The sequence below is a fragment of the Papio anubis genome, chromosome 11 (genome assembly GCF_008728515.1).
Source record: "Papio anubis isolate 15944 chromosome 11, Panubis1.0, whole genome shotgun sequence".
NCBI classification, from domain to species: domain Eukaryota; kingdom Metazoa; phylum Chordata; class Mammalia; order Primates; family Cercopithecidae; genus Papio; species Papio anubis.
Window position 1 is genome coordinate 37,736,573 of NC_044986.1, and position 19,047 is coordinate 37,755,619.

General features: G+C 38.4%; 1 protein-coding gene and 1 long non-coding RNA gene across 2 annotated transcripts in view; one reads left to right on the forward strand and one right to left on the reverse strand.

Moving 5' to 3' along the window:
• Positions 1-19,047, reverse strand: part of CC2D2B (coiled-coil and C2 domain containing 2B) — a 131,225-nt gene that overhangs the window by 109,568 nt on the left and 2,610 nt on the right. The window contains 3 exon segments of the mRNA XM_031652613.1: positions 1,263-1,328; positions 1,709-1,785; positions 4,033-4,093. Of these exon segments, the coding sequence (XP_031508473.1) occupies positions 1,263-1,328; positions 1,709-1,785; positions 4,033-4,093 (204 nt within the window).
• Positions 183-18,074, forward strand: LOC108580432. Its single transcript, XR_001891484.3, has 3 exons — positions 183-452; positions 4,524-4,635; positions 17,828-18,074. It is a non-coding gene; the product is annotated as an uncharacterized LOC108580432 (long non-coding RNA).

Here is a 19,047-nt window from a genome sequence, read left to right on the forward strand (position 1 = left end):
GCACATAAATATCACTTTTTAGTCTGCTTTTACCTTTACATTTAATTAAAATAATTTTTATTAAGTACCTAAGAAGGGCTCTGTGGAGGAGCCAAAGAAAAATTAAAAAAAAAAAAAAAAAACCTTTGCATTTTAAACTGTGCAGTTATATACTCTAGGTGCTTGTGGCAGAAACTATTACTTGCTCTTTACAGTCTTTTCTCCCATCTCTAATAGTGGAACCTAGACACTTCTTCCACATTCATTTGGTGGAAATGATATGTGCAGTTTGCTGGTCTTGTCCCCTAAAAGATCAACCTAAAATCCTTTGGTTCTTTCTTTCCCCCTTCCCTTTCGCTAGCAAATGGAAAACTAGAGCTTTGCCATTGGACTCACAGATGGAAACCACATACTGGAGATGGCAAAACTTTCCTATCAGCCCCGATTACTGACTTGTTATGTTAGAGAAAAAGGTAACTTCTATCTTAATGAAAACACTTTACTTTGAATCTTTTTGTTACAGCTACTTAGCTTGTACTCTAAATAATATAACTCTTTAAAAATATGAGTTGTTTTGTCATTTCAAGTTCCAAATATGTGATTACACATTGACTTTTCAAATATTGATTACACATTAAAAATCTGTAAGTTGGATATCACCTATAACATTGTGAAAATAATTAATTGGGAGGCCATTAGATGGAAGCAGCTCTAGGGCCCTGAGTTCCTATGTAAGCAAACCAAAACCCAACTCAGTGTGAATGGCCCTATCCAACGAAAATGAAACTTTAGTTTTACCAATCAGAAACTGCCAACTAATCTCTAACGAGGAACTTTAAGGCTACTGCTCCATTCTAGTCAATCAATGTTTTCTTTGCCTTACTTCCGCATGCACCGTTTAAAAGCTTTCCCTGCATGCCCCTTCGGTGGAGCCCTAACCATCTGCAGACTGGCACTCCTCAATTCATGAATGTTGTCTGTTCAAATAAACTCTTTAAAATTTTAATGTTCCTAAGTTTATCTTTTAACAATATTTTATTATAATTTTTTTTAGGATAAAAAGTAATGTCAAGTAAGAATAGAGCGTGATTGCAAATGGGCAATCACTGATAAAGAGGAATCTTTTTTGGGTGATAAAAATTAAACTGTGGTATTGATTAAACAATTCTGTAAATTTACTAGAAATCATTGAGTCACACACTTCAAATGGGTGAAGTTTTGCTATGTAAACTATATTTCCATAAAGCTGTTTTAAAAAGTAAAAACAGAGAAAAGTTATTCACCTTGGACCTTTGATATATTTTGCTCTCAACGAGCTGCTCCATTGAAGATTTTTCACCTTTATTAATCTGAAACACAACAGAAATAAATCTTTTCAGAAATAGACATAATGGTGCTCATAAGTCTTTTACCCAAAATTTATAAATTTCAATACTTTGCAATGCTTTTCTTTTAAAAAGTATGGTATGTGTATATGAAATACCAGCAAACATACTGAAATATCATTTATAATTACTATGACCAAATCACCTAGCTCTTCCTGGCTTTAGGTTTGACATTATAAGGATGTTATGAGACAAAAGGAAAATATATATATAGGAAGCCTTTAGGAATTAAAGAGCTATATTAACACAGAATTTCAGCTCTCTTTTGACAAAGAAAATTTTACTGTGCTAAATGTCTCATTTAAATAGTAAATTTGAAAACAGGAAATTTTAAATAGCATTACCTTAGAAATTTTTAGCTTTTCTCTCACTTTGCCTCTCATTGTCTTTACTACATTTTGATTTTCTTCTGCATCTAAATCTATCAGGAAACCAACATAATAAAGAGTTTATGACACTTTATTATAATTAAACAACAATAGCAGCAAAAGTATTTATTAAATTCTTTAATTGCATGCATTTCTAAGCCTCATGACAATTATGAAAACTAGGTTATTGTCTTACAAGAGTTTAGACTCTAAGACCAATAGATGTCCTTTCCCCTTTTCCATCTGGAATAAATACCTTCACCCATTCAGCACTGATTTTTGTTTTTCTTTGTGACAACTTTTCTATCCTCTGTCACTTTCTTTTTAAACTTTTTTTTTTTTTTTGGAGACAGAGTTTTGCTCTTGTCACCCAGGCCGGAGTGCCATGGCACCATCTTGGCTCGCTGCAACCTCCCACTCCCGGGTTCAAGCGATTCTCCTGCCTAAGCCTCCCAAGTAGCTGGGATTATAGGCGTGCGCCACCGCACCCTGCTAACTTTCTTTTTTGTATTTTTAGTAGAGATGGGGTTTCGCCATGTTGGCCAGGATGGTTTTAAACTCCTGACCTCAGGTGATCCACCCACCTCAGCCTCCCAAAGTGCTGGGATTACAGGCATGAGCCACGGCACTCAGCCCTCTGTTTTAAATTTTTAATTATTGTGGGTACATAGTAGGTCTCTGTCACCTTCTTTTGTTGCTTCCTCAGCTACTGGCCAGAGCCCATCTTTGGCCAAAAACAAAACAAAACAAAACAAAAACAAAGCTCAGATTTTAAAAATCTGTGAGACATCTCTGTGGAGTATACTAATACACAAATATCAAAGCCTGGTTACTTCAATTTTATTAAACTGAAAAGAGAGGAATCTAAAAAAGAAGAGCGATAAGTCTCTGGATACCCATTTTAATTATGTTAGTTTTGTAAAATCATTACAAAATTCTCACCCCTGCTTTTTGCAACTATTAGAGAAAAGGAAAGTTTTATAGGGTATAAAGAAGGCTTATGCCTGCAATCTCAGCATTTTGGGAGGCCGAGGCAGGAGGATTGCTTCAGGCCAGGAATTTGAGACCAGCTTGGGCAACATAGCAAGACTCTGTCTCTACAAAAAAAAATTGAGGGGCGAGGCACAGTGGCTCACACCTGTAATCCCAGCACTTTGGGAGGCCGAGGTGGGCAGATCACCTGAGGTCAGGAGTTTGAGACCAAACTGACCAACATGGAGAAACTCCATCTCTACTAAAAATACAAAATTAGCTGGGCATGGTGGCACATGCCTGTAATCCCAGCTACTCGGGAGGCTGAGGCAGGAGAACCACTTGAACCCAGGAGGCGGAGATTGCGGTGAGCCAAGATCGCGCCATTGCACTCCAGTCTGAGCAACAAGAGCAAAACTCCGTCTCAAAAAAAAAAAAAAAATTAACATACATGCCTGTAGTCCCAGCTACTTGAGAGGCTGAGGTGGGACCATTGCTTGAGCCCAGAAGTCTAAGGCCGCAGTGAGCTATGACTGCACTACTGCACTCCAGCCTTAGGCAGCAGAGTAAGGCTCTGTTTCTTAAAAAAAAAAAAAAAGTCTGAAGCCCTTGTGTGTACTCCAAGTCATGTGTTATTTTCTGCTCCTTCACTGGATGGAATAAAAGAGATCATGCAAGATCATGCAATCCCCTAGGTACAGTAAAAAATTAAGGATCTATTGATCACTTTGCCTTGCTTTTTACTTTTTCTATTCCCTGTCTTTGAGTGCTTAAAGGTTACAGAGAAGTTTGTAGAAATAAAGGGTAAGCATAAAGCTAAATAACTAACTATAGGTCATGAGAATCTCCATGTTTAACCACAGTATTTCTTGGTAAAATTTAAAAATGACTAGTTGGTTTTGTTTATATTCTATTCCCATAACTTAGAATGGCAGATGGCATATAATACATGCTCAATAAATATTTGCTTGGTGAATGAACCAGAGCTCAACCATTATTTATGTATTTTTCTCCCTGAGATTTGAAGTTTGCTGAAGCAGGTTCTGCACCTATGTATCTTTGTGGTCTAAAACAGTCTCACCGCCAGTGGAATCTCTCTACGTGTGCAGTGACAAAAAGAAAATTAAATTCAGCTTTATTACATCCATTGATTTTTCTATGTATTTCCTTATGCCCATCTTGTTTTATTTAGGACGTTTAATTTCTCTTTAAACTGATTCCTTAGGAAATTTGTGTTCCCAGCTGAAACCCTGGCACAGGATTAATCATTTACATCTTTTAAAAATAAAAATGAAGAGTATCAGAGTTATGGTATACTTATTGAGAACCTTTTTGGAGATGCTTGTCTGTAATTTCTTCAGCTGTAACATTATCCATCTCTTCTGACATCTGCAAAAAAAGCAGGGAGGGTTAAACTTGCATCTTGTTTTGTCATTGAACATCTTTTATTATTATTATTATTATTATTATACTTTAAGTTCTAGGGTACATGTGCACAACTCGCAGGTTTGTCACATAGGTATACACGTGCCATGTTGGTTTGCTGCACCCATCAACTCATCATTTACATTAGGTATTTCGCCCAATGCTATCCTTCCCCCAGCCCCCAACCCTCCAACAGGCGTGTGATATGCCCCGCCCTATGTCTATGTGTTCTCATTATCATTACGTATTCTCATATCTTTTCAAATATTCATCAGTCCTTTGAACATCGTCTCCTTTAAAATGCCAGTTCACATATTTTGCTTGCTTTCTTAAATTTCACCTTTTTATCAATTTGTATGAGCTCTTTATATACGGTGAAATTATTCTCTCTTAGGGGGTAAAGCAAGATGGCTGAATAGAATCCTCCAGCAATCATCTGCACTGCAGGAACAACAAATTGAACAACTATCCACATAAGAAGCACCTTCATAAGACCCAAAAATCAGGTGAGCAATCATAGTGCCTAGTTTTAACATCACATCAAGGAAAGAGGTACTGAAGAGAGTAGGAAAGACGATCTTGAATTGCCTATACCACGTCTCTCTCATCGTCAGGCAGTGTGGCAGGAAGAGAGAATCTATGCACTTGTGGGGAAGGACAGCAAAGTGATTGGGGGACTTTGCATTGGAACTCCCTGCTCCCCTAACATAGCGGAAAGCAACACAGGGCAGAATTTGGCCAGTGCCCACAGAGGGAGCATTTAGACAAGCCCTAGCCAGAGGGGAATTGTCCATCCCAGCAGTCAGAACCTGACTTCCAGCTAGGCCCACCATCATTGGCTAAAGCACTCTGGGGTCCTAATGAATTTGAAAGGCAGTCTAGTCCACAAGGACCGCAATTCCCCGGCAAGTCCTGGTACTGTGCAGGGCTCACAACCAGTGGATTCAGGGTGCACAAGATCCAGTGAGACACCAGCTGGGGTGGCCAAGGGAGTGCTTGCATCATCCCTCCCCCAACTTCAGGCAGTACAGCTCACAGCTCCAGGATAAGAGGGAAGAGCAAAGAGTACTTTGTCTTGCAACTTGGATACCAGCTCAGCCACTGTAAAATAAAGCACCAAGCAGAGTCCTAAAGCCCCCACTCCTGGCACTGTCTCCCAGATAACATTTTTAGACCGACACTGGGCCAGAAGAGAACCCACTGCCCTGAAGGAAAGGTTGCAATCCTGGCAGATTCACCACCTGCTGACTAAAGAACCCTTGGGCCTTGAATAAACATCAGTGGTAGCCAGTCTGTAGTCACCACGACCTTGGACAAGACCCAGTATTGTGCTGGCTTCAGGTGTGACCCAGCACATTTCCACCTGTGGTGGCCACAGTGAGAGACACCTTCTGCTCGAGAAAAGGAGGAGGAAGAGTAAACATGACTTTGTCTTGCAACTTGGTGATATGGTTAGGCTTTGTGTCCCCACCCAAATCTCATCTTGAATTGTAATCCCCAGGTGCTGAGGGAGAGACCTAGTGGGAGGTGATTGGATCATGGGGGTGGTTTGCCCCACGTTGTTCTCATAATAGTGAATGAGTTTTCACAAGATCTGATGGTTTTGCAAGCGTCTGGTGTTTCCCCTGCTTGCATTTCTCTCTCCTGCCACCATGTGAAGGTCTTTGCTTCCCCTTCACCTTCCACCATGATTCTAAGTTTCCTGAGGCCTTCCCAAGCATGCGGAACTGTGAGTCAATTAAACCTCTTTCCTTTATAAATTACATTTTAAAGGGTAGTATTGTTATAGCAGTGTGAGAATGGACTAATAATACACTTGGGTATCCAGCTCAGCCACAGTCAAATAAAGTGTACCAAGCAGACTCCTAAAGTCCCTGATTCTAGACCTTAGCTCTTGGAGGACATTTCTAGACCCATCCTGGGCCAGAAAGGAACCTGCAGCTCTGATGGGAGAGAACCAAGCTTGGTAGGACTCACCAACTGCTGACTAAAAACCCCTTGGGCTTTGAATAAACATCAGTGGTAGTCAGGGTATAGTCACCACTGCCCCAGGCCAGTGGTGCCCATGAGCAGACAGCCCTTCTGCTTGAGGAAAGAAAGGGGAAAAGCAGAGAGGACTTAGTCTTGCAATCTGGGTACCAGTTCAGCCCCAGTAAAATAAAGCACCAAACAAATTCCTAAAACCCCTGACCCCAGGCCCTCACCCTTCGATGGCACTTCTAAACCCACCCTAGGCCAGAAGGGAACTGCTTCACTGAAGGGGAAGACCTAGTCCTGGCAGGATTCATCATTTTCTCACTAAATAGTCCTTGGGGCTTGAATAAACATCAAGACTCTCAGGACTTTCACCAATAGGCCTTGGGTGAGACCTACATTTCACCTGTAAAACAGGTGAAAAAACACATTTCACCTGTAAAAACACATAAACACTGAAAAGGATGATAAAAGATATTCCATGCAAATGGAAACCAAAAAAGATCAGGAATAGCTATAATTATATTAGATAAAATAAATTTCAAGACAAAAACAAAGAAGGTCATGATATAAAAGGGATCAATTCATCAAGATGTAACAATTGTAAATACATGTGCTCCCAACACTGAAGCACCCAGATATATAAAACAAATATTATTAGAGCTAAACAGAGAGATAGACAACCAATACAGCAATAGTTGGAAATTTCAACATCCCACTTTCGACACTGAAAAGATCATCCAGACAGAAAATCAACCAAAAAATATCAGACCTTATCTAAACTAAAGACCAAATGGACCTAATAGATATTTACAGAACGTTTCATCCAACGGCTGAAGAATACACATTCTTCTCTTCACCACATAGATCATTCTCAAGAATGGACCATATGTTAGGCTACAAAATAGATCTTTAAAAATTCAAAACTTTTGAAATCATATCAAGTATCTTCTCTGACTACAATGGAATAAAATCAAAAGTCAATAACAAGAGGAACTTTGGAAACTATACAAACAATATGCCTCTGAATGACCAGTGGCTCAATGAAGAAATTAAGAAAATTCCTTGAAACAAATGAAAATTGAAACATAACATACCAAGACCTATGGGATACAGCAAAAGCAGTACTAAGAGAAAAGTTTACAGCAATAAGTGTCTATGTCAAAAAATTTTTAAAAAGAAAAAAAATTCAGTGGCTCAAGCCTGTAATCCCAGCACTTTGGGAGGCCGAGACGGGCGGATCACGAGGTCAGGAGATCGAGACCATCCTGGCTAACACGGTGAAACTCCGTCTCTACTAAGAAATACAAAAAAAAAAAAAAGAAAAAAAATTCAAATAAACAACCTAAAGATGCATCTTAAAAAACTAGAAAAGCAAGAGCAAATCAAACCCAAAACTTGCATAGCCCAAGAAGATAGTAACAAGATCAAGAGCCAGGAAATAAATCACAGTCTCAAAATAAAAAAATAGCAAAATACCAATGATAACAAAAAGTTGCTATCTTTTGGCAAATAGTTAAACAACTAATTGATCAAACCTACTTAGCCAGACTCACATAAGATAGAAGACGAGAGAAAACTTCCAAACTCATAATACAAGTACTACAGAGATGAAAAAGGAGACATTACAACTGATACTGAAGAAATTTAAAGGATCCATTAGAGGTCCATGTATCTGATGAACATTGATATGCCAGTAAATTGAAATCCAAAACTTGAATAGACCAATAAGAAGTTGCAAGATCAAAGCCATAATAAAAAGTCTCCAAGCAAAGAAAAGCCTGGGACCTGATGGCTTCACTGCTAAATTTTGGCAAATATTTAAAGAACTAATATCAATCCTACTCAAACTGTTCCAAAAAATAGAGGACAAGGGAATACTTCCAAACTCATTCTACAAGTATTACCCTGATACTAAAACCAGACAAAGTGACATCAAAAAAAGAAAACTACAGGCCAATGTATCTGATGAACATTGATGCAAAAATCCTCAACAAAATACTAGCAAGCCGAATTCAACATCATATTAAAGAGATCATTCATTATGACCAAATGGGATTCATCACAGGGATGCAAGGGTGGTTAAACATACACAATTCAAACAATATGATACATCATATCAACAGAATGAGAGACAAAAATCATACGATTATTTCAATTTATGCTGAAAAAGCATTTGATAAAATTCAACATCACTTCATGAAAAAAATCTTCAAAAACTGGGTATATAAGAAATATACCCCAACACACTAAAAGTCATGTGTGACAGACCCACAGCTAGTGTTATACCAAACAGGGAAAAACTGAAAGCCTGTCCTCTAAGATCTGGAATAAAACAAGCATGCCTAATTTCCCCACTGTTGTTCAACATGTACTAAAAGTCCTAGCTAGAGCAATCAGACGAGAGAAATAAAGGGCATCCAAATTGGAAAGAAAGAACTCAAGTTATCCTTGGTTTGGAGATTATATAATTATGTATTTAGAAAAACATAAAGATTTCACAAAAAAAACTATTAAATATGATGAACAAATTCAGCAAAGTTGCAGGATAGAAAATTGATATACAAAAGTCATTAGCATTTCTGTATGCCAACAGCAAACAATCTGAAAAAGAAATCTAGAAAATAATCCCACTTACAATAGTTACAAATCAAATTAAATACCTAGGAATTAACTTAATCAAAGAAGTAAAAGATGTCCACAATGAGAACTATAAAATGCAAGAAACTGAAGAGGATACACAAAAAATGGAAAGATATTTCATGTTCATGGATTGGAAGAATCAATACTGTTAAAATGTCCATTCTATTCAAAACAATCTACGTATTTAATCCAGTCCCTATCAAAATACCAAGAACGTTCTTCACAAAAATAGAAGAAGTAATCCTAAAATTTGTAGGAAACCTAAAGAGACTCAGAATAGCCAGAGCTATCCTGAGCAGGAAAACACAAGACTCAAGAAATCACATTACCTGACTGTAGTCCATTCTCACGCTGTTATGAAGAAATACCTGAGACCGGGTAATTTATAAAGGAAAGAAGTTTAATTGACTCACAGTTCTGCATTGCTGGGGAGGCCTCAGGAAACTTCCAATCATGGCAGAAGGCAAAGGAGAAGTAGGCACCTTCTTCACAGGGCAGCAGCACAGAGTGAGTGCAAGCGGGGCAATGCCAAATGCCTATAAAACCATCAGATCTTGTGAGGCTCACTCACTCACTCTAACAAGAACAGCATGGGGGAAACCACTCCCATGATCCAATTACCTCCACGTGGTCCCCCCATTGACACATGGGGATTATGGGGATTATAATTCAAGATGAGATTTTGGATGGGGACACAGCCAAACCATATCACTGACTTCGAATTGTACTACAAAGCTATACTAAAAGCCAAACCATACCACTGACTTCAAATTGTGCTACAGAGCTATACTAAACAAAACAGCATGGCACTGACATTAAAACACACAACCCCCCCCCCCCCCCCCCCACACACACACACAGATCAATGGAACAGAATAAAGAAATCAAAAATAAATCTACGCATCTACAGTGAAATCATTTTCAACAACGGGCCAAAAAAACACATTGGGAAAAGACAGTCGCTTCAATAAATGGGGCTGGGAAAGCTGGATATCCATATGCAGAAGAATGAAACTAGACCCCTCTCTCTCACCATATACAAAAATCAAATCAAAATGAATTAAAGACTTAAATCTAAGATCTGAAAGTATGAAACTACTAAAAGAAAAATTGGCGAAACTTCCCAGGACATTGGTCTGGGCAAAGATTTCTTAAGTAATACCCCAAAAGCACAGGCAATCAAAGTAAAAAAATGGACAAATGGGATCACATCAAGTTAAAAAGCTTCTGCAAAGTAAAGGAAACAATCAACAAACAAACAGCCCTCAGAATGGGAGAAAATATATGCAAACTATGTATCTGATAACGGATTAATAACCAAAATATACGAGGAGCTCAAACAACTCAATAGGAAAATATCTAATAATCTGATTTTTTTTTTTTTTTTTTTCTGAGACGGAGTCTCGCTCTGTCGCCCAGGCTGGAGTGCAGTGGCCGGATCTCAGCTCACTGCAAGCTCCGCCTCCCGGGTTCCCGCCATTCTCCTGCCTCAGCCTCCCGAGTAGCTGGGACCACAGGCGCCGCCACCTCGCCCGGCTAATTTTTTGTGTTTTTTTAGTAGAGACGGGGTTTCGCCGTGTTAGCCAGGATGGTCTCGATCTCCTGACCTCGTGATCCGCCCGTCTCGGCCTCCCAAAGTGCTGGGATTACAGGCTTGAGCCACCGCGCCCGGCCATAATCTGATTTTAAAATGGGCAAAAGATCTACATAGATATTTCTCAAAAGAAGACATACAAATGGCAAACAGGTATATGAAAAGATGCTCAACATCATTGACCATTAGAGAAATGCAAACCAAAACTACAATGAGACATCATCTCACTCACTTAAAATGGCTTTTAACCAAAAGACAGGCAATAATGAATGCTGGCAAAAGCATTGAGAAAGGGCAACCCTAACACCCTGTTGGTGGGAATGTGAATTAGTACAGCCACTATGGAGAACAGTATGGGGTTCCTCAAAAAACTGAAGATATAACTACCATATGATCCAGCAATTCCACCACTGGGTATATACTCAAAAGAAAGAAAATCAGTATATTGAAGACATATCTGCACTCCCATGTTTGTTGCAGCACTGTTCACGAGAGCCAACATTTGGAAGCAACCTAAGTGTCCACCAACAGATAAATGGATAAAGAAAATGTGGTATATATATGCAATGGAGTACTATTCTGCCATAAAAAAGAATGAGATCCTGTCACTTGCAACAACTTGGATGGAACTGGAGGTCATTATGTTATGTGAAATAAGTCAGGCACAGAGAGAAAAACTTTGCATGTTCTCACTCATTTGTGAGAACTGAAAATTAAAACAATTGAACTCATGGAAATAGAGGGTATAATGATGGTTTCCAGAGACTGGGAAGAGTATTGGGTAGGAGGCAGGGAATGGGGAAGGTTAATAGGTACAATGCAATGAATACGATCTAGTATTTTACAGCATGAAAGGGTGGCTATGGTCAACAATAATTTATAGTACATTTTAGAATAACTGAAAGAGTACAACTGGAATATTTATAACACAAAGAAATGATAAATGCTTGAGGCAATGGATAACCCACTTACCCTGATGTAATTATTACACATGTATAAAAATATCTCATGTACCTATATATATATATACACACACACACACACTACGTATCCATAAAAGTTAAAAATTTCCAAAAAGGAATTGCTCTCTGGAATATTAAAAAATGGCCTTTTAATGAGAAAATCCAAGAGTTAGTTCTTAGTGTTCATGTATTGCCTACTTCATGTATCTTTTAAGAGGGTCAAGTTAAATCAGATATATACAAAAATACTTTGAAAATTCAATGCTATACTAGTGTTAGCTATTACTTGATTTATTACCCTGTAGTGTGTGACAATGTTCAGCATCCTTATTGTTTGAAAACTTTATATATCCTTGCCCTCTACCCTTCTACCTCTGTAGCTACTTATTCTCTGTATCCTTCAATGGCCATACCTCTTTATATCCTAAATGTAGGGTACATTCCAAAGCTTTGGAGGGTGCATGTATTCCCATGGGTTCCCAAATCTGTGTATCCAGCCTTCACTCTCCTAAGCATCAAAACCATATTTCTCACTGACTCCTGGTAATTCTAGTTGAATGTCATATCATCAACAAAAATTCAGTATGTTAAAACAAGCATTTCTTTTCCAGTTTTTATAAACCCCAATATTCTATAGGTAAACTATTCTAGCAATGATAAACCCTTTTTAGAATGATATGATATATGAATTTCTTTTTAATTTTAATGCTAAAATATAGAATAGCAAAGACTCCTGAAATAACAACTGCACATACTAACCAAACTAATGTGCAGTTGGAAAGCTCAAGCTTTCCAATCATAGTAAAAACATGAATTTGTGTCAAAAACCAAAGCAGGCTATTGACATGACCACAGTAAAAACATCATAAAAAGAGCCCAGTCTACAAACTTTCTGAGAGAACTTCAAAATCTACCAGTTGTTCCTGTGCCACTATTAAACACTACTGAATAAGGTTAACACGGACTGCAACGTTCCCTTATATCTTATTCAACCTTCAGTACCTACCTCAAGACAATAAAAAATACCTAATTCTACTCTTGACCAGGGGAGAGCAACCCTTAAGGTATGAGCGAACGACTCCAGCAAGTGATTGATAGAGGTCTCCCTAATTAGTTCCCAAATATCTTGCCCAGCATTCCCAGAATCTTGTATAATTTTCATAACTTATCATTTCCATCTAGAAGGTAGGGATAAAATATGAATCTTAATTGCAGTTACTCTAAGAGACATGTAAATATTGCTCCTATATAGATTTAACTCACTGACAAACATCTTTTTGAGCAAAGCAGGGAATAGCTTGCTGGCTAGGTGACAGAACATACAAACAATAGATACTGAAGTAAGAGATTAAATAAATACATATATAAATAATTCATCTTACTAAATAACTCACAGACCAAATAAGAATACAATTCATCCCTAAACTCTCTTATTGTTTCTTTTTTAACATATGAATTTATGATTTGTATATAGAAACAAATGTATCACATTTATCAGGATTATCCTCCATTTACAATAGGGTTATTTGGAATAATCAAAATATTATAAACTCCATTAATACCTTACTTTTTAAAAAAAAATCTTCTCTTTGAAATATTTTTCATGATGGTCCTTTTATTTCAACTTTCTAAATAAATAAATATTATTGAGAATCACATATAAGAAAACTATTGTGATACTTGAGGTTAAAAGTATGCTTTTAAAATTTTTAAATGTAAAGAGAAACAAAACAAATATACTATCACTTGTGCTATTTCATATTTGTATTTGGTCACCTTTAGTATTTAATAGAAATCCTGGTTAATGCAATAAGAGATATGCAAAAGATGGAAGTAAGAGGTGTCACTCTTAGAAGAGGAAAATAAAATTATCATTGTTTGTACATGATAGGTTTTTATATATGAAAAACCCAAAAGACTACATAAACAAAGTTTAGACATAATTAGAAAAGTGGAATTGGCAGAATACAAGAGAATATATGCAAAAGTCAGTATCTTCCCTACATGCTAATATACTAGAAAAAAAATCACTTCCACAAAAATGGTACCAAAAAAAAACTTCAAAATACTAAGGAATTATTTTAATTAAAATATGTATGAACTCCCTTTCCCCGAAAAGTATAAAACTTTACAGTAAGAAAAAAAGGATCTGATTAAATATACATTTGATCTTAGCCAAAAGGCCAAGAAGCAATGATTACATATAGATATTCTGTGGAGGCAGAAAAATTGATTAAAAGGCTATTGATACTAGAGAGCTGAATTTTAAAATAGATATGAGGGCCGGGTGTGGTGGCTCACGCCTGTAATCCCAACACTTTAGGAGGCCAAGGTGAGAGGATCACTTGAGGTCAGGAGTTTGAGACCAGCCTGGCCAACATGGCGAAACCCCACTGTCTCTACTAAAATTACAATTAGCCGGGCATGGTGGTACACACCTGTAGTCCCAGCTACTTGGGAGACTGAGGCACAAGAATCACTTGAACGTGGGAAGCAGAGATTGCAGTGAGCTGAGATCCTGCCACTGCACTCCAGCCTGGGCAACAGAGCAAGACTTCATCTCAAAAAAAAAAAAAAAAGGATATGAGAAGGCGAGTAGAGAGAGATTCATTTAAGAGGTAGAATTCACAGGATTTGGTGACCAATTAGATATGCAGGACAAAGTGAGCGAGGAGTCGAGGAGAACTTTCAGGTTTTTGGCTTGATCAACTGAGAGGCAGCTTCATTTCAAGTACCGTCAAAATAGAAAGGTAATTGAGATGGGATTAACAAGTTCAATTTGGAGATACTGCTTATAAATGCTTATAAGACATTCAAATGAGAGATCTGGAAGGTGGTTAAAAATAATGAATAGACTTGGAACAGAAAATAATCAAGTCTAAGTAAGATAAATTATTTGTATAATCAGTAAAAAAAAAAAAAAAAGGCACTTAACAAATTAAAGAATCTTAAAAGACTACCAGCACACTTAAGATTCTTCCTACTAACATACCAAAATAAGACAGAAGAATAAAATGGTGAGAAAAGAGAATTTTGAATTTATGATCCATTCTGCAAGAACTTCTAAAATTTTTGCACTTAAAATCACGACCTGGCTTATTGATGACTATATTGTAAATGTTGTCTGCTCAACTAGGCAAAGCATTAGCAGTAGCACACATCCTGTAGACAGTAAAATTATAACAAACTATCAAATAAAATGTTATTGCAGAAATTATTAATCATTTTTTTTTGCAGACCTGGAAGTGTTCCTAACCTGTTCATTTATCATTCTACATAAGAGATAAGATAAATAATCATTTAAAATTTGGATAAAATTACAGATCTAGATGAATATTGCACTGCTCTGTTGAATTCTCATGCAAAAGTAAGGAAAAATTACAGTGCAGACTTCTGCCTTCTTACAGCAATTCAATTCTCTGTGTTAGAAAATTGGCTCCCACAGTTAAACCCTATCTTCTCTTTGAGGTTATTGCTGATTCATGATTCTTGCAGTTAAAGCTTTTTCTAAAAGGCAAGGAAATTGAGGATTAGCTATTTTTGTATCAGATGACCTGGAGTTTCTCTATCACTTTGGTGATTTCTGAAATGAAATTTCCTAGGGCTTATATTGTAAGTTTAACATTCATAAAGAAATGTATCACTTGAACTTCTGAAAGCTAAAAAAAAAAAAAAAAAAAAAAAGGTGGGGGTTGGTCAGGAGATCTCTTCCTAGCAAGGCTTGGTATATGAAAGTATACAAAAGTCCAATGTCCAATTTGTAGTTTTGTAAGCATTTATCTTTCTATTAATGATGCCCACAGGGTAACAGATGTGGTAAAATATTAAAACTTCTGGGCAGGTGCGGTGGCTCACATCTGTAATCCCAGCACTTTGGGAGGCTGAGGTGGGTGGATCACCTGCGGTCAGGAGTTCAAGATCAGCCTGGCCAACATGATGAAACACCCTCTCCACAAAAATACCAAAGTTAGCCGGGCATGATGGCGGGTGCCTGTAATCCCAGCTACTTGGGAGGCTGAGGTGGGAGAATCGCTTGAACCCGGGAGGCAGAGATTGCAGTGAACCTAGATTGTGCCATTGCACTCCAGCCTGGGTGACAGAGTGAGACTCCATCTCAAAAATATATATATATATATAAAATATATATATAAATATATATAAATATATATAAATATATAATATATAAATATATAATATATATAAATATATATATAATATATATATAAAATATATATAAACTTCTTTAGTATTAGTACAATAGATTTTGCTGTGGTTTCTTAATTTATGTTTGTAATTAATGAAATTAAAGTCAAAGATGAAACCAAACACATTACTTTTCTATGATTATAAAAGCCAGAATTCCTAACATCTCATCCTGTCATTCATAAGAGTCTTTGGGATGGAAGCCAACTTCCGAAATTTCACAATGAAAACCAATAAGACATCAATTCAATAAAAAAATATAAAAAACAACTTGTTGATGGTAACACAACAAAATTGGAGCAATTAACTGATTTCAAATTATTACCTTTCTAAGTTATAAAAATCATTAAATTTAATAAAAATAGTGTTAGTCAGTGGAGGCTGAAAAGACACTATGAGATTTACGTCTCTTTCCACATTCTTTTTTGGCTCCACAAATACCTTTGCAGCAGAGTTGATATAGTCTGAATGTTTGTCCTCTCCAAATTTCATGTTGAAATGTATTCCCAATGTTGGAGATGGGGCCTGATGGGAAGTGATTGGACTGTGGGGGTGGATCCCTCATGGATGGCTTAGCACCATACCCTTGGTGATGAGTGAGTTCTTGCTCAATTCACATGAGATCTAATTGTTTAAAAGAGTCTGATACCTTGCTTTTCTCTCTCTTGCTCCTTGTCTCACCATATGGCATGACAACTTTCTTTCCACCACAATTGTAAGCTTCCTGAGGCCGTCACCAGAAGCAGATGCTGCAGCCATATTTGTGCAGCCTGCAGAACTGTGAGCCAATTAAACTTTTTTTATTTATAAGCTACTCAGTCTCAGGAATTCCTTTATAGTGACACAAAAACGACCTAACACAGAAAGTTGATGCCAAGATGTGAAGCATTCTGTACAGATACCTGAAGATGTGGAAGTGGCTCTGGAACTTGGTAAGGGGCAGAGGTTATAAGAGTATGGAGGGCTCAGAAGAAGACAGGAAGGGAAGATGAGGGAAAGTTTGGAATTTCTTGGAGACTGGCTAAATGGTTGTGGCCAAAATGCGGATAGAGATATGGACAGTGAAGGCCAGGCTGATGAGGTCTCAAATGGAAATGAGAAAGTTACTGGGAATTGGAGTGAAGATCACCCCTGTTATGCCCTAGCAAAGAACTTAGCTGCACTGTGTCCATGTCCGAGGAATCTGTGGAAGTTTGGACTTAAGAGTGATGACTTAGAGTATCTGGCAGAAGAAATTTCTAAACATCTAAGCATTCAAAAAGTGACATGACTGCTTCTAACAGGCTATTATCAGATGTGGTAGCAAAGGAATAAAGTTGGAACTTATATTTAAAAAGGAAGTAGAGCATAAAAGTTTGAAATATTTGCAGCCTGGCCCTGTGGCAGAGAAAGAATTTAAGCAGGCTGTGGAGCAATCACTTGCTAGAGAGATTAACTTGACTAAAAGACAGCCAAGTGCTATTATCCAAGACAATGGGAATAAGGCCTCAAAGGCATTTCAGAAGTTTTTCAGATAGCCCCGGCAATTACAGGCCCATAGGCCTAGGAGGAATGAATGATTTCAGGGAGCAAGCCCAGGGCCCCACCACCCTGTTCAGCCTCAAGACACTGCTCCCTGTATCTAAGCTGCTCTGGCTCCAGCCTTGGTTCAGAGAGGCCCAGGTACAGGTTGGGCTGCAGCTCCAGAGTGTGCAAGCTGTCAGCCTTGGTGGCTTCCACAGAGTGTTAAGTCTGCAGACGCTCAGAATGCAAGTATGAAGGAGGCTTGGCAGCTTCCACCTGGATATCAGGGGATATATGAAGAAGCCTGGGTGCCCATGCAGAAGACTGCTACAGGGGTGGAACACTCACAGATAAACTCTACTATGGTAATGCTGAGGGGCAGTGTGGGGTTGGAGCCCCCACAGGGTCTCCCCTGGGGCACTGCCTCGTGGAGCTGTGGGAAGAGGCCGTCACCCTCCAGACTCCAGAACGGTAGATTCACCAGCAGCTCGCACTCCCTGCCTGGAAAAGCTGCAAGCACTCAACTTCAACCCATGACAACCGCCATGTGGGCTGCACCCTGCAAAGCCATGGAGGCGAAGCTGCCCAAGACCTTGGGAGTCCACCCCTTGCACCAGTGTGCTCTGGATGCAGGACATGGAGTCAAGTATTACGTTGGAACTTTAAGATTTAATGCCTGGCCTGCTGCATTTCAAACTTGCATGGGGCCTATTACTCCTTTCTTTTGGCCAACTTCTCCCTTTTGGAATGGGAATGTTTCCCCCGTGCCTGCACTGCCATTGTATCTAGGAAGTAAATAACTTGTTTTTTATTTTGCAGGAGCAGAGGTGGAAGGAATTTGGCCTTGAATTTCAGATAAGACTTTGGACTTTGGGATTTTTGAGTTAAGGCTGGAATGAATTAAGACTTTGGGGACTATTGCAAAGGCATGATTATATTTTGAAATGTCAGAAGGATGTGAGATCTGGGAGGCTAAGGGTGGAGTGATATGATCTGGATGTTTGTCTCCTCCAAATCTCATGTTGAAATGTAATTCCCAATAATGGAGATGGGGCCTGGTGGGAAGTGATTGGATTGTGGGGGTGGATCCCTCATGGTTGGCTTAGCACCATCCCCTTCATGATGAGTGAATTCTTGCTCAGTTACTTCACATGAGATCTAGTTGTTTAAAAGAGTCTGTCCAGGACCTCCCCCTTGTCTCCTTTACTGCCTCTCTTGCCATGTGACATGCTGGTTCTCCTTCCCTTCCACTATGATTGTAAGCTCCCTGATGCCCTCACCAGAAGCAGATGTTAGAGCCATGCTTGTATAGTCTGCAGAACTGTGAATCAATTAAAACTCTTTTCTTTATAAATTACCTAGTATTCTTCTGTTACAATGCAAGAAAGGCCTAATACAAGAGTATCATTTAACATGACGGTTAAATGCAAGTTCATGCAATTCCCCAGACATTTGTAGAAACTAGAACGCCACACAAATTTTTGTTTATCTGTTTGTTTTTCAGAGACAGGGTCTCACTCTTTCACCCAAGCTGAAGTGCAGTGACATGATGACAGCTCATTACAGTCTCGAACTCCTGGGTTCAAGCGATCCTCCTGCTTCTGCCTCTTGAGTAGCTAGGACTACAGGCATGTGTCTCTAAGGCTCGGCTAATTATTATTATTGTTATTATTATTATTATTATGTGAAGACAGGATCTCGCTATGTTGCTCAGGCTGCTCTTGAATTCTTGGCCTCAAGCAATCCTCCTGCCTCAGCCTCCCAAAGCATTGGAATTACAGGCATGAGCCACTGCGCTTGGCCTAAACAAATTTCTAAATCAGTTCTGCGGGCACAAGACTAAGCGAAATCCCTGAATCAGCACAGACTTCTTTTTGGCACAATTTTCAATCACCTTGGTTACTTCTGTCACATGCCATTTGGTTTCAGGAGTGCTAGCAAAATAAAACCACAGAAAAATTTCTAGCATGTGGAAATGGTTACACAATGCATATCCTAGTATATAGTAACATATCTTTAATTGTGATCCAGTCAGAAAT